This window comes from Orbicella faveolata, unplaced genomic scaffold (assembly GCF_042242905.1).
Source record: "Orbicella faveolata isolate gen_17 unplaced genomic scaffold, um_ofav_v1 contig_36, whole genome shotgun sequence".
Lineage (NCBI taxonomy): Eukaryota > Metazoa > Cnidaria > Anthozoa > Scleractinia > Merulinidae > Orbicella > Orbicella faveolata.
The window spans coordinates 15,036,675-15,053,568 of NW_028301565.1; the positions used below are offsets into that span (position 1 = coordinate 15,036,675).

Consider the following 16,894-nt stretch of genomic DNA (forward strand, 5'->3'; position numbering starts at 1 on the left):
CAACCAAGCCAACTGGTCCACAAAGCTGGGAGGAGCGAAGTTTCTGTTAGTAACTGGGTTAAAATTCAAACCAGCTCTCAACCTCTCACTTACCCTGCTAACTCATGATATTCTCACTGCTCTCTAAAGATCCCTTTGCCTTCTAATCTGAGCAGTAGCGGCTCCTAGATCATGTGCACCGGATAAGTTCATTTCTCTAGCTAAATAGAAACATGTGCGACTTCACCGCTTGCTCGAAACTCCAAGTAATAAACCCTTTGACCAGACTAGCTTAGTATCTTGTCTTGATTGTTAGCATTCGTACTATTATTAGAGATAGACAATAAGATTTGAGGGGTAAGTTCTTGTTTATTTGTAATTCCTAGCATGTTGCCAGGGCATTATATTGTAATAAGTATTACAAATCAAGATTTTGGCTTAATAAAAAGCTTATTAAAAAGCATTTTTTTCTTTGTATTTTTTAACGAAAAGATTTCCAAATGGCATTTAATGTCTCAGAGCCCCGTGTTGCGAAATTCAGACCCATTGCTGCCATTAGGGAACAGCAACTAATCAAAATGTTTCTCTATTTGCACAAGGTTGTCATATAATTAGAATATTGTCTTGTGTATGAAATAAGTTGTCGACTAAATGACATCTTTTACATGCAATTTTCTCTTGTTTTATTTTAATGTTATGAAAGAAGCGCAGGTGTTCGTAGTTTGTAGCCTCTTTCAAAATGTTCAAGACCGGAAGGATACTGACTTCCGTCTGTGACGTCACATGTAAAGCGTACGTGGCACAATCCCGTAGCGTATTATGGTCTACAGTCCTATAGCGCGGATACATCGTGACCGCCATATCTCATTTCTTTCTTTTGGTGTCGAACACGATGGCTAAGTCGTCTTCTCAGGCCGGATCGTCGCCTTACAGTGAGTACATCAGCAAGGCTGAAGACGTCGCCGATCAGATTCTTCGTAACAGCAAACATGTGCTCCCTCATTTCGCGCGGTTTTGTCTGATCTCGACGTTCTTCGAAGATGGATTTCGGATGTGGTTCCAGTGGGATGAACAGCGTGACTACATGGACCAGACGTGGCACTGTGGCTATGTGCTTGGAACGCTTTTCGTGCTTTACAATTTAGTTGCGCAGTTAGCGGGTTGTGTTATGGTCTTATCGAGACAGAAAGTTGAAATCGCCGTGGGAATGTTGTCGTCTGTTATTGTAGTTCAAGTAAGCAATTCACAGTATTACTTGTGCTTTTATTTTTCATCCTTTTCGCCCTCTTTTTTATTTCTTTTATAACATGTTTAACCAGTTGGAGGAGAATTGTTGTTTAGTCGTCGACCCGCTTTAATTTGTGGAAGGAATAAAAATATTCGTTTCCCATTCAGCGTCGTTGGAAAATTTTACCAGTGGACGGATCCCATCACGTTTCGCTTTCCACTTAAGGTTATTGCATTGGGCCCATTCATCATAATCAGAAATCGAACAGCATAATAAATAATTTAGAGTAGCAGGAAATAAACTTAAACCCAACTATCTGGTAATGTTACCTTACATAATTTTTCTCTTCCTTTTCAGACCCTGGCTTATAGCATCCTTTGGGATTTCAAGTTTTTGCTCAGGTGAGATTTCCTGTAGGCGCTAATAAGTAAACTTTAACCTATCGTTTTACCATAAAATTTTCTTTTGTAAAAGCAATCACACGAATCCATCAGATTTTCGTAAAATAAGATGAAAATTTCTCCAAGATACTTTGCATGCTGTCATTGGTCATTTGACTGCTGTTTATATTGGGTGCTTCCCATTACATATACCAGACCAACCGTCCAGGAACCAGTGGGATTAACCTAGGAAAATGGAATGTCGTTTTTCGGTCAGACCTGGCCAACCAAAAGGAATGGCTCCTAGGATTTTGTACCGATTAGAGTGAGTCACCTCTTGAGATGGTCACAAATATCCTGATCGGACCACACCAACATGGACCTTTCCATTTGACTTTGGACCAAAATGGATTTTTGGCGTAATGGAAAGCACCTATTCTCTCTGGCCCGAAAGTGTTGTTAACCCTGAGACTACAATGTGGGCACAAGTTTTCTGTGAGTTAGTAGTCAATGAGGCAAAGCTAAGTTTTCTATTGCTCATACAAATCAAGGGAAAGAAGTCATTGTTCTTGAATGCAGTGTGTAGACCACAGTTCTGTACCTGGCACCTTTTTATGAATCACAGGTCTGAGATTTTTATCCTGGAAGGGTTTGCTTGGATTTTCAAAGAAGACTGCAATCTTGGACGGAATAAAATGGAACAATTATCCCCCATCCCCCCAAAGCAATGATGAAGGCGCGAAGGAGCAAAAATGCGCCATTTTGGCATCATTGAAATGGGTGGAGGGGTGGTCCAGATGTTCCATTTATTTTGTCCAAGATTGTATTTAAGGTTTCACCGTGACAAGACAAAGGGAGCCAGTAATTAGGAACTAATATGTCAACACATTTATCGGCAGTACAAGGAGGTGGTGTCTGTCGCAGTCACGCGCATCAGAGCTCAATGGTAACGCTGATAGCCTAAGTTTAGGTACTACAAGTAGTGTGTATTTTGATAGCAATGACTAAATAAAAGCGTTATTCTAACCCCAACTTTCCAGAGTAGTATTGGGATTGATAACGAATCATATTAGTGCTCAAAAAGCTCAGTACGAACATGCCATTGGAAAAAAAAGAATACCGATCGAAGCACTGAGTTTCAGTACAAATTCCTGAAGACAACTTCAAATTTCTCATTAAGCGAGATGTTTAATACAGAACAATCTATGGTATTTCTCAGGAGCTGATCAATAAAACTATGGAGTCTATGAATAGTTGTATTACTGCCATAATACGAAGTAATGACGAAAGACTGAAGTCAATAAAACTACCGTTCTCTATAGGCACTTACACTGTGTTAAAATGATGCTTACACGTTTAAGTGACGGTTTACAACATATTTCCTACGATTTATGTTGGTTTTTGTACAGTTCAAAACGGTTTTTGACGATTTTGGCGATCAATAAAATAAAAACTGAACTAAGAACGTTATTTTACTGCCCTGCTACAAAACCGTGCTAAACCATAAAAAATCGTCAATAAAAATTTGTAAATTGTTGAATTTGATTTCAATGTAGATAAAAATCGTCCAAGACTCTTTTTTTACAAAGAAAACTATTCTACAGAAAGAAAATACTCCAATAGACAAATATCCAATAACTGCCTGAAAAGTTAAGGCTCTAAAAATAATGGATTGAAAGCGTGAGGGCTTAAGTGGCGCATTGGAGTAGCGCGTAAGTCGCGGGTCAAGGTGGGAGTGTGAGACCATTCTCCTCTTCTGCTGTTTTTCTTTTTCTTTTTTTTTTTTCTGCAGGTAAGTTGAAATGTTCTCTTTTTTTGTTGTAAAATCTGCTGGCAAACAATGCCAGTGCACAGCTATCAGTTCACTCTGTCTCCCTCACATCAATGAACCCTCCCTCCATGTACACCATGTACCACATATTGCCACCTTGTCAGAGGTGCAAAAGAAAATCAACTTGTGAAGGTATCGATAAGGTACTTTTAAAAGGACCGCAATTCAAAATTAAATTCTGAAAAACTAAGAAAGCAAGCTTAATCAGGGATGTGCAACGTTTAATATTTTTATTTCCCGCACACGCAATACCAACAATAAAAGATATATTCAGCTTGGTTAAAGAAATAACTTTGTTTTTGGCCAACACTTCAACACGCACTTATGCATATTCAGTTTTCATATTAATAAAGTACATGACACACTAAAAATAAACCATGTTGTGATTTTATTTTAATTCTGCTTGAATCACTCACAGAGATCATCAGATTTTATTTCAGCTAATGTTCTTTTCCCTTGGTTATGGAACGTGCGACAACAGATCAGATGTGATCTGTATAGCAAATATAGCTTCTTGTAATGCCAGTGTGGTCCTCAGACAATCTTGGACAGAATAAAATGGAACAATTATCCCCCATCCCGCCTCCCCCCCCCCCCCCCCCAAAGCAATGATGAAGGCGCGAAGGAGCAAAAGCGTGCCATTTTGGCATCATTGAAATGGGGGGAGGGGTGGTCCAGATGTTCCATTTATTTTGTCCAAGATTGCAGATCATATCTGAAGATGCACAGAAATTACAGAAACTAAGGAACAATATCTACATATATTTTTAACTTCCTGTTTTCTCTTCTCTAGGAACCTTGCCCTTGCTGGTGCCTTGTTACTTCTTCTGGCTGAGTCACGTTCTGAGCAAAAGAGCTTGTTTGCAGGCGTACCATCCTTGGGTGGCAACACTCCAAAAACATACCTACAGCTCACTGGACGAGTTCTTCTTGGCTTCATGTTTGCAACCCTCATCAAGTTTAGGTTTTCTTTTGTCTACATTTTGCAGGATGTAGTAGGTACAATTCTGATGGTCCTAGTTGCTGTGGGGTACAAGACCAAACTTGCATCCTTGGTGTTAGTTCTTTTGCTCACCATTATAAATGTCTATATGAATCCTTGGTGGATGTACCACTCACAGTCGCCATTGAGAGATTTCCTCAAGTACGATTTCTTCCAGACCACTTCTGTAATTGGTGGATTGCTGTTGGTTGTTGCCCTTGGTCCAGGTGGTGTCAGTGTCGATGACTATAAGAAGAAGTGGTAAAGCAGGAAAAGATTGGTGTAGACATTTTTCAACAAACAGGAGTGAATTTTAATCATAATCCTTTCAGTTATTAGCTCAAGATAGTGGTTCTTTCTGCCATACATAATTTCCATTGAACACTGTAAGTTTTGAGAAACGTGGGTACAGTAGTTTGTCACTATGATATCAGTCTCCTAGTTTAAATCCATTATTTTCATCAACAATGTAGATTTGTCAGTAAAGAGAAAGTTATGGTGGTCGTCCTGGAATGCAAAGGGTTAAAGGAATGAATGTTTGTCAAACATTCTCATTTTGGAGGGTTGTCCAGTACACCTGAACTGAGTCTGATCGACTAAGATGGTTAACAACCCAACACACCAGAGGTTTTGTCGCAAGATACAACTTGTTCTGAGTTGGATTATTGCAACCCATCTCATGAACAGTCGACCTGACTTTTTTTGTGTGTATTGGACATGGGTGTAATTTCACGGCTAACTTGTGAAGTCTTATAACTCACTTGAATAATGTAAAGTGTATGGGTTTGTGCTTTCAGAAAATTGTGGAAGTTGTACATGTAAGTCTATGCTCCCTTTATAGTGTGTATCACTGTGTGGTGCTTTGGGTTTAAAATTCTCCTGTTTTTATAACTTAACTGATTTCTAATGACAACCATCAGATTTATGATACAGATTTAATTTTTGTTTTGCTCAGTGCTTCAGCTGCAATGGCCGCAACATGATTTTTCATGTTTAGTATTACAAAAAGAGTCGTAACTACATGTAATAAATTATAATATTTCATCTCTACATTTTTGGACATTTGTTATTTTGACTTCAGATTTCCTAAGAAAGTTAATTGCATGAATGTCTGTTAACATAAGGCTCTTGTTAACTTTTTCATTAGTTGGTCAGACTTTCCTTTCTTTTTTGCAGTACATTTTGCAGAACCATGACACTTATTTTTTAGTGAAAGCTCTAACTGTTGCTGCACTGTACATGTATGGGTTGGACAAACTCAGCCAAGAACTCTCTAACAATGCAAACTGAGTCTTATATTTAAACATGTTATGGTTTCTCCTGAGTAGAGAAAATAGTTAAAAGGGAACAAAATTTCACTTTTGGAGGAAGGAGGAGCATTTTTGAGCATTTTGATCACACATGCTAGAATATAACTTTTATTTATTGTGTTATAAGATCTGCAGTAGTCAGGCAAAAAAATCATAGTACTTACATTGTAAGTTTGTTTTCTAGTGAAAATTGTTGAGCTGTTGGATGTTGTGGTTCAAAAACCTCTTTGGGTATAAATTCTGATGTAGCTTCTCGTAGGCGTCATAAGTAAAGCCACTGTAAAAACAAATGTCTGGAGTATTGGATTTGAAGTTTGTTCACAATATATTCAAGTTTGAATGAAATTTTATATTGTTAAGATGAAAGCACTGATTAGAAAAGTAATGTACCACTCATGGTGTTTTGCATGCTTACTACCAGTACTTGTCATTGCCTAATACAAAAATGGTCTGCAAAAGAAACTCTGTTAGTTACTGAATGTGTCTAACTTTGGGGCAAAGTCTCAAAGGGAGTTTTACCTGACCCAGGTGTGATCCAGTCCTGTGTTCATACAGTATATGTGCAAATCTAATTCTTATAAGTATAGGTAATTGTATGAATGTGAGTGCAGTTAAGATTCACACCAAAAGTGGTTTTTGAAAATTATCTCAAAATTGCATAAGCTGTTAGCCGAGTGCAATTTGAAGAATTTTTCAATTATCAAGAGTAGTGTAAATCTTTTATTAATTGCTCAAGGTTTGGTGCAATGACTCTATTAAAATATGACTGAGAAAACTGACAAAAACATGCAGGTTACAATAAATTGGTCTGCTCTCAGCCAATCATAAAGAAGAAATTTTCAGTCACGTATAATAAAGTGTAAAACAGAATAACTCTTTTATGGCAACTGGTGTTATTGACAGAAACAGTTGTGTATAATTCCTTCTCTCTCAGTCTTAAATGATTTTGACAGTAGTTGTTTAATATAGTTTTATCAAAATGAATCAACATTATTGGAATTTGAAGAGTTAAGGTAAACACTGGCTGTTTTTGTTGTTGACATCAATATTGTTTTCTTGGTTAATTAATAATTGTTTTCTCATTTTTCTTCAAACTGGGAAAATGAAAGATTGTTGCCAGGAACCAGTTGTGATGGTGAATTTCACAAAAAAGTTTTCATTATTATTACCCTCTCCTATTTCTTTCAAAATAATAATAGTTCCTGGTAACCGTTGCCGGGTGTTGGAAGAACATACATGTTGTAGAGAAGTTTGTTATCGTAATCATGAATTCCCAGTTAGATATTGTTTTTGCATTTAGCAAAATAAAATGTCGATAATCATAGCCATATACCACCTCTTAGTTTTTAACCAATCAAGGCCAAAATATTTCACTGTAGAACTGTTAATAAGTAATGATTGTGATCATCTGAATTCATTTAATTTTGAAGCTATTAATGCCTGTGTCATTTAGATGCTTAACACTAAGCACCTCCAAACTTCCTCAGTTCAGAAATATGAAGCTAATAATTTATTAATATATAGTTTTATTTTTGTTTTTTGCAACATCAAGTGTATTCTATTACATAAAAGTACAACAAAACTTAATTTTAAAATGATGTAAAGGACAGAGTTGACAAACTCTGACATGGGAAAAATCATGAGTGCATCATTAAACACCCTGAGTTATTATCATGTGGTTCTAACTTGTATTGTGTCCTTTTAACAACACAAACTTTATTTGTCATCAATGACAGTACTGTACTTTTCAAAACCACCCTCAACCAGATAATCACACCATAAAAGCCACAATTACTGGGGAGAGAACCTTCCACAGTGTCAAGATACTAAAAGTCATCTGTATACCTTGCCAACGCTGACATCTTAGGCATGCAGAGCTTTGTGTCTGGAGGTAAAAAAAAATTTGATCTTACACCTACATGCCCATTTTGAGATATCACACCCTTAACTCACAATTCTTTCAAAAATATGTTAACTTGAACCAGTGAAAGTAAAAAAGTTAATGTAAGCTTATAAATGATCACAGGTACACTTCCCCCAAATTCTCAGATTTTCAAAGAAAAAGTACTGGTTACTGCATTAATTTTGGTGGAAGACACCCTGGGACTCGAGGAGTGGTTAAATGTTCAAAATATGTTCAGAAATCTTTGTAAAAATCCTCAGAAATCTTTGCACATGTTTAGGGCATCCCAAAAATCCTGGCACCCCTGCAGTAAAAATCTCATACCCGTTACAGTTGGCAGGTATGTATCAGTGGCACAGTTATAATAGTTTGATAATGAACATGTGAATACAGGTTACCAAATAAAGTCTTGTTTGTTGAACTACTCACAAAATTTCTAGTTTTTGTTAATTAACTCAAATCAAAGAATTGCTCTAACACTTGACACATGAAGAGTAAACAGGAACTTGTCATAACCCAGTAACTTAGAAAGTAAAATCTGGGGGTGCAGTCTGATTGTCAGCCACCACCAGCTAACAATTGTTTCCCTAACTAACAATTTTATCCAGTGCACCAAAATTCAAGGGTGGCGTGAATAATGACCCCAGATTTCAAATATTTGTACTTTCTTCACTTAAAACCTCCCTTAATTGCAGACAGCTATTTTGAGCATTAGTTTAGGTACAATAACAAGTTACTGTGGTACTTGTGCCTCACTTTATACAGAATTACATTATGGTGATCTATACAATGTAAGTGCGGTTTGACAGTACTTGGACTTGTTGACGACGAGCACATATGTCAGGCTCTGACTCAAAATATAGACCCCTATGATCTACAGTAGTCTCTTGTGCAGCTGTTTCCTGGGTTGTTACTTCCATTTACTACAGGTAGGAGTGTTGCATAAGGATCTAAATATTGGCTGGGTAGGAGACTACCTGTGGACTTGATCTCTTAATAGAAACCACCTGTTGTAAGTGACCAGATGGTATTGCTATTTCAATGGGTGCAGTGAAATGAACTCACCTGATGGAGGCAAGAGTCATAGAGGTGACTGAAACATTACTGATACAGGATTCCAGATATAGACTACAAGTAGTCCCTCTTTCACTTAGTCTGTCGTGCATGACATAAAAGAAAACCGCGAGAAAAAAATGGCCGCGCAAAATCCTGGAGGCGAGGAGCATGCATACATCATTACTTTCAAAGGCATTGTCATCTAAGAAATCAAACTGGTAAACAAATGTAAGAATGATCAAATCATCAGTTCAATTAAGTTTTACAAATATGTTGTTGAGTCAGGAGCATGGCCTTGTCAATTTTTTTTTTTAATTTTTTCTTTTTTTAATTTGAGAACACTCCCTTATCTGAGTACCCCGCTGAAAACACAAGGCACCATTCAGAAATATCACTTTAAACATGATTGACACTAGAACACTTCTAATACATGGATATATATACGTAGCTTAACTGCATAAAATTTATTCTAAGATTAGTCAATGGATTTCCAAATTAGGTTGAATTGATTAATATGTAATTTTAAGGTACATTTGGTGACAGGTTGGAAACCATCCCTCTTACACTCTAAACAAGACATGTTTTTCCTTCCCCTTTGCTGTTGAGCACATGCATGTGATGAACAAGTAACCTGTCATCTCCTCATAAAAAATACACTTGATTTTATGAGCTATGTCATCCTTCTTGAAAACTTTTGAACCAATGCTTTTCATGCTTGGTACATCTAGTGAACATATAGTATCTTCTGAAGCAGTACAAAGACTTCTGCCAATAATCAGGGACACTTCTGCCGACTCTTTAGCAACAGTGACTTCTTTCAAATTCCCCAAGTTGACAACGGAGATTTTCTGATCACACAAGATGAGCAAATAGCTGCTCAGAGTGTACAGTTTGTTAACATTTCCAGGGGATTTCACATCATGCAAGCAAGTCCATTTTTTCAGATCCCAGTATTTGATCATTCCAGTGACTTCACAGGAGAACAGGTGTCTGTTGGAAACAGCCAAGGCCGATATGGGTGTACTATGTCCCTCAAGGGTGTGTTGCAACTGATATGTGACCCTGTCCCAAACCTTGATGGTGTTATCTGTAGCACCGGAGAAAATGTGTGAGTCATTAACTACTAATGACCTCACTGATCCCTCATGCCCAGTCAGGATATGAATGCATTTGCAGGATTTTGCATCCCAAATGAGAATTCTCTTGTCAAACGACCCTGAAACCACATGGCACCCAGCTGAGGCTAAACATAAGACGACCCCAGCATGACCAATTAGATCAGTCGCTGCTCCTGTTTCACGATCCAATGCTTTGATTGCATTACTAAGAAGAGGATCATTTTGTTCAGATCCAGCTTGGGTCTTAGCAAGAAATATCTTGTTCTCCACGACCACCATACAAATGGGAATGCCAAAGTCCTCTGGCAATGTGGTGAGCTCAATGCGCCCTCGTAACAGGATAAAATCCGTCATGGGGTTTAGCAATCTTCCTTCCATAGGAATATGCGAGCAGTCACTTTCTAAATATTTACTGCTGCTGCCTTGATCTGCGACAAAGTGCCATACACAGCGGTTGATTTCCGACACCTTGCCCAGCATGTCTTGTCGGGTAGCATTACCTCCCCAGCGCCACTTCGCGCCCATTTTATGCCCTATCTGGGCACCGGCAGCGTTTATCACCATCGGAAGGGAATTCAGTCGAGATAAGTACGTCATGCATAGAGATACAGCAACCTCTGGCTTGTCCACAAACTCGTGAATGGCCGATGCGATCATAATCTTGGTCGCTAGCACTTTATCCTGCAATTCTTTTACCACACCAAGTGCAACTTGGGCCGCATCTCTTGCCTTGTTGAATTCTTTCCTCGCTTCTTCTGGATCTTCGTTTAAGATTTCGTAGGCATTCTCCATGAAAGCCGTTGCAGCAACCAGTTCTTTCCGCCTCAAAGCGTCTAGCTCCTCGTGAAGTTTGCGGAACTCGCTTAGGAGAAGTTGCCTTAACTTTTCATCTGTGGGGCTGCCAGTTTCCAAACGTGCGATCGCTCGATTTGCAATCAGTCCCCAAACTAATTTCAAAGATATTCGAACTAAAGCTATCTCGGCCATTTCGGGGTTAATACTCGGTACTGATCAACGACGAAGAGAGAAGAATCTGCTTTTTATTTCGCAATCTGTATCCTGGGTGGTCTCGAGTTCTTGCCAACGTGTAAAATTTGACAAGGCATCCTCCCACGTTCCATGTCGGGATCTACAGATTGTAGAAACGACATTAAAACATGACAACACAATTTAACGGGAGAGGGGTAAGAAAAGTAGAAACCATGAAAACGTTTTGATTGGGAACGATGTAACGTCAAGAAATACTATTTGGTACTCTTACACGTATCATAATACGTATCCTCTTTTATTGATAATCGCAGAAAAGGTTCTCTTTGTCTGCGTATAGACGAATTGTTCTACTGAGTCACCCCACCTTGTCAGGCACATTGTCAGGCACGAACTCTTCCAACACTGAGATAGACTGGGTACTAGTAAGTCTTGGGGAATCGTTGTGAGAGTCGTTGTTGTCTTGACCAGGAAAAACTAAATTCTCACGCTATGGCAAAGTTCTACTTGCTGCCGGCCCTTTTTCTTATGCTGTGTTACAGTGTAGTAGCTGCTGGAGACGAAGGGAGGCGGATTGATCGCGAATGCAAGCCCTTCCCGTACTCGTTCTTTGAGTCGGCTTCAGTTGTGATGGATTTCGTTCGCTGGATCGCGTGGTTCTTCAGAAATTTACTCAGCGCGACTTACTTTCTGCTCAATACTGTAGTCATCACTGTCTGTGAAATCATTTCTAGCATCTTCAGCATTTTTAGACATGCCATCAAGCTGGTGGAATATCTAGGCTACTGCGTGCGAGCAATCTTGCAAGTGAACTACAACTTCGTGTCGTCTGTGTTCGTGTGGCTTGCCAAACTTGCTGGGTTCCTGACGGACACAATTCGATACATCGCCGAGGGAATAATCAGCGTGATATCTTCTACATTTCGACTTATTCTGCGCCTTATTCGTAGCATTGTATCTTCAATTCCTGCTGGATTTTACCGCGCTTTCTATGGAGCATCCTCCGCCAAAAACACTACTGGAATACTTCTGCATCAGTCATATCTGGGATGGAAATACATCTTAAAAACTCCCAGTTCAGCGCTCATGACTCTCGTAACGAGCATTAGAGCTGTCATGGAGTGTATTTTAGTGTCAATGTGGAACACTGGCGTGTTGTTGGTAGAACTGTTGTGCGCAGTCGCCCAGTCGACTTTTCGAGGAATTGAATTTGTAGGGAAATCTGTGCACACTTGTACTGTTTCAGCCTGGCGTCAGATTATAAAATTTTTGAATATGCTACTACATGGACTGCGATCATTAGTGATTGCAATAGGAAAGTTCTTTCTGTTTGTAGGTCGCACATTTCTGTGGCTGATTACTTTCATTTTCCGTTCCCTTGCACAAGGTGTTTCTACCTTTTTCTCAATGACTGGATGGTTGTTTGCACAGGCATTTAATTGTGTGTACAGAGGTTTGATCGAAGTTGGTAGATGGCTCCTCAGTTGCCTTATCATGCTTCAGAATGTGATAACTGCTATTGCATACTACTTGCCTGGTGGCAGATGGACTCTCTTGAGCCTTGTTTCGAGCACCTTTTTGATTGCATATGCATGGTCTGCATTGAGAGTAAATGTGTTCACTATCGCCTTTGGATTGCTGGAAAGATATATACAGGGTGTTTTAGCATATCTTGCAACTCTCCAGACTCCAAGCATGCCAAGATTTAAGAAAACGTTCCCTACTCCTGAAGAATCGCACGAGATGCCCTTGGATGAAAAAGATAGAGACTTGAGAGAAGAGTTAGAAAGAGAACGTGACAAGAATTTATGTGTTGTCTGTCAAACAGAGAATAAGAATATTGTTGTAATGCCATGTCGTCACATGTGTATGTGCAAGAATTGTTGTACTCAGTTGTTTCGAATTCATAGATACCACAGACGGACATGTCCATTGTGTCGTCACATAATAACTTCAACCATGGAAATTTATTCATAAGTTTATTCATGTATGTATGTAATTTATTCATGTATGTATGTGTGTATGTGGTCTGTGACTTGCTGTACCATTAGAGGCAATACTTGAATCAAGTTATAATTAGGTCCAGTTTAAAATCTTAGTAAAGGCTGGTTTTCACTGGTACGTAAGAATAAGCACAAGCAACATACGCAGACACAGTAGTTTGCAGCTAAGTAGTGCCTTTTGTTAGAAGATTCTCATAACAAAAAGACACTAATTATCAGCATCTTACTGTGTCTGCATATGTCGACTTTTGCTTATGCTTATGCACTAGTGAAAACCAGCCTTCACGAAGGACACTATTAGGCAGGAATAACATGTTATTAGAACCAGTAATGTGCCCCACAGTGTTCAGTTAGCAAGAATTGGTTCTTTGATAGGATCACCGCAATTTTGGAATAATATTCACTATTGACTTTGCACTTGTTCCCTTTGACTGGGTAAATTGAACTACTTTCAGAAATGGAAAGGGCTCAGGTCAATACTAGCCAGACTAAAACAACTTACGGTTCTACTACATTCCATGTTCAAAACAGATTTTTAATCTGCCAAAATTCATGTCTTTTTTTCAACTTGTGCAATTATTATGCATAAGGTTGTATGCACAGTCTGCCAATGTTATCATCAGCATGTGTGTTCATACAACTTTAGGAAGGCACCATTAAATGTTATTTTCAGAATCTTCATGACATGACTATTGAACTCTAACCTAGCAGTCAGTTGTCAATGATTTGTTAATTTGTTAGTATTTTAATTTTACTGACAACACTTAAAAAGTGTTTGTGTTGACTGTTTTGAGTGTCCCTTGTTGGTTAAAGAGAATTTTGCTAGAGTGAAATTTTATTCTCAGAGCCACCTGTCCCTCTTAGCCAGCACAGCCTTGGCATCAGGAAAAGGTAGCTCTGAGAGACTCATGATTTGATTGGCCAGAACCTTGGACTAACATTTTCAATACTTCAATGCTGGTTTCCTTCATGAAAATATCCAGTGGCTGGTCTCTTCCTGCAACTGTTTCATTACAGACCTTCAAGAAGTTTAAAACTAACGAACAGAGACAATTTTTTGTAAGGTGCTCTTTTACAAAACATATCAATGCCAGTTCCAGCCTGAATTTCACTTCTGTTTTCATTCCCTTTGTTCCAAAGTGGTAAAGCTTTTCAAGCTCTAATCGAAGTTAGTAGAATTCTATTAGTATAGTAATGCAAATGCTGTAATCTGATTGGCTGAGCCATTGAACACTATCAGCCATTAGTGTGCAGTTGCTGGAGGTCGTCTAGGAAATGACAACGTTTTTTAGTTTTTCCAAAGTTTTGGAGGAAAATTTTGATGCAAATGAAACAACATTTATGGTTTCTTGACTTTTAAAAAAGTTGAAATTATTGAAAAAACTGATGCACATGCACACAACCTCAATTTTAAATGACAATTCAATCCAAGCAATCTTTTTCAGGCTCAAAGTTTAATAATACTTCAAGAAATAATTAGAAACCGTTATTTGAAGTAAATTTTAGTAAGAATTCTATTAAAACAATCAGATTATTCACTCTCGATTTCTATGAGGTGATAGCTGATTCAGACTTTGGCCTCATCAACTATCACCTCATAGAAATCTCGAGTTCATAATCTAACTGTTAATTAGAGTTGGATATTTCTGGGAATGAAACCAGCATTAATCCAAGAATCTAGCCAAGCAAGTGATATGTCTCCAGAGCCAGCTTTTCCTCCTTTCAAGGCCTAGTCGGCCAATTGGGACAGGTTACTCTGGAGACAAGATTGGACTGTCTGGGACCCACAGCAGATGTTCATTTTATAGAGGTGTCTGTGTGACAGACTAGCCCATGTTTTAGTCTTTTTGACTGTTGAGAATGAGTTGCTGACTGATTTTACTCTCTTCTCCTTTTGGTCACATTGTTTTCAAGAATTCCAATAATTATTGATTTAATCCATTAATAGGTTTTGAATCTAAAAATTGTGGTCAGCCCAATTTATTGTTTGCTTACCTCAGTAGTTATTCCGTTTGATTATGAAGTAAATGTTAATGTACTTACACTTAGAATTTTAACAGTCAATGAATTGGCAACAAATAAAAGATATTGCTAATGAAGCATTGCCCAGTGCAAAAATAAGTTAGCAGTGATGCTCTGATTAAAAGGCTCGTTTTAAAGGTGGTGAAAGAGCTAGATAGAAATGATTAGGGCTGCACAGGATTATGGGAAAGTTAAAGGTGATCTCGTTCAACCCTGTCCATAACGCGATCAGAGATGAGTTCACTTTACATAATCGGTTGGGTTCGTTCTTATCTCAAGGCGTCCGCATGTGAAAAAATAAAGGCCTGATTATTATTTGAGAAATATTTAGACTGCATTGAAGTAAGTTTGCTCAAAACAAAATTAAAGCAATACGCATGAATCGCTTGGCCCCACGTCGTATTAGGACATCTAGCTCCTGTCAAATTTCGACAAGTGGTTTGCAGAGTTCTAAGTAAACCAAAATCGATTCTTAAGCCAAAGAATAGTTCTAATTTTAAGATTAGTTTAATATAAGTGAATCAGTCCATGGATTTGGTCCGCTTAGGAAAGGTGTGTGCCTATGTGTGAAAGTAAAAACATTAACATTCTTAAAAGGTTTGTATAACAAGGTGTGACTTGTCCAAGACCCAGTAGGGATTGTGTAAAAGTGATGGAAGAATTTTAAGAAAATGCTCATCACTAAACCGTACCAGCAGATTTCGTGCCTTTTCTGGGTTCTAGCTTAAGTTTAATTTAGACTTATATACTGTACAATACTGATGTGAGATACTACGCGCGCGTTCATTGGTCGATATAGGTGTGTTTAGATGAGAGTATTTAAGCATGGTTGTGACGTTTTAGATTCGCGTGTATTTTTGAGAAATATTTTATAAAAACAAGAAGAGTACTTTTTACGCGTTTACATAGCCTCATCTAAACATTCGGGGGACTGGGAGAATTCTCGAAAGTTATGCAAACCCGAAAAGAGTCTCGGGCTTGCATAACTGTCTCGAATTCTCCCAACCCTCCTCATGTTTAGATGAAGCCATGTAAACATGGAAAAAGTACTCTATTGCTTAAACTTGAAAGCGTACCCTAAAAGTTACCTGTGACTGTTGCAATGTAACAATCCTCAGTGGAACACCGCAAGCACTGCCAAAACACAATTAATCACCTCTTATGAAAGGCACGACGAGCCGGAATCCCCTCTCTGGGATTTAAACGGTCGTTAAGGGTAACATAAAATTCGTCGTTCGGGAACAAGATATTTGTTTGTTTTCTTATTTTTTGTCTTTTGTGTTTTTTTTTTATGAAAAATATGCTGACGAGTATAATAAGACTTTCTTTCCTTTGTCTTCTCTTCACTGTTTAAATATATTTGAGGTAAAAATATATTAAATGCTTAACATGAAACCTTAGTTGTGAGGAAAGTGAAAATGAGACCTTTTTCAGATGAAATGTTCTATGCATTCTACAGACCAATGGAGGTTGGTGAAAGAAACTGAAGAAGTTTGAGAAACAATACCTGATCAAAAACATCTCAGTGTACTTGGCAAGTACTGCCATAACACCAAGGTTTAAAGGAAAGGGTAATGTAAAGTACACTACATGGAACAATTACAAAAATAAGAATAGAATTCAGGAAAAGTGCGTGTATGCTAGATCATGTTCAGGGCTGACTGAGACCCTAGTAAGGTGTCTTTACATGTATACTGCATATACAAGTGTTGCAGTCTTTTCTCCACTCTTTTGAGTCTTTTCTCCACACATGACGTTCTTATTATTATTCTCCTATCTGATGCAGCTGCAAGATAGTGGAAGTTACAAGTAGCTGATTGGCAATATTTTTCGTCCTTTGACAAGGCTTTCTGGGAATCTCAATTAACACCAGAGGCCAAGTTTAATTTGTGGCTGGGCTGTATTGACATACTCTTTTGGTTGGCGCTAGACGTTCTGAATTTTGAGGCGATGTTATGATTTTCAGTTTCCAATTTTAAAAATGTGATGCGCTCACTTTGTACATGAACACACCCACATCACGATTATATGATGATAATGTTGATTCACCTGCACGTTACAGTGTGAACAAAATGTTCATATTCTTGATTAATAC

General features: G+C 38.2%; 3 protein-coding genes across 3 annotated transcripts; 2 read left to right on the plus strand and 1 right to left on the minus strand.

Annotated features, from left to right (window-relative positions):
- Positions 1 to 791: 791 nt before the first annotated feature.
- LOC110055974 (surfeit locus protein 4 homolog) lies at positions 792 to 7,384 on the plus strand. The gene is made up of 3 exons (XM_020762411.2): positions 792 to 1,213; positions 1,565 to 1,608; positions 4,212 to 7,384. Exons 1-3 carry the CDS (start codon positions 872 to 874, stop codon positions 4,663 to 4,665), a joined length of 840 nt encoding a protein of 279 aa, XP_020618070.1. The 5' UTR covers positions 792 to 871; the 3' UTR covers positions 4,666 to 7,384.
- A 1,587-nt stretch (positions 7,385 to 8,971) lies between these two features.
- LOC110055939 (uncharacterized) lies at positions 8,972 to 11,132 on the minus strand. Its single transcript, XM_020762380.2, has one exon. The coding sequence runs from the start codon at positions 10,772 to 10,774 to the stop codon at positions 9,230 to 9,232; it is 1,545 nt and encodes a 514-aa protein (XP_020618039.2). The 5' UTR covers positions 10,775 to 11,132; the 3' UTR covers positions 8,972 to 9,229.
- A 96-nt stretch (positions 11,133 to 11,228) lies between these two features.
- On the plus strand, positions 11,229 to 14,898 carry LOC110055941 (uncharacterized). The gene has a single exon (XM_020762381.2). The coding sequence runs from the start codon at positions 11,267 to 11,269 to the stop codon at positions 12,749 to 12,751; it is 1,485 nt and encodes a 494-aa protein (XP_020618040.2). The 5' UTR covers positions 11,229 to 11,266; the 3' UTR covers positions 12,752 to 14,898.
- The last annotated feature ends 1,996 nt before the right edge of the window (positions 14,899 to 16,894 follow it).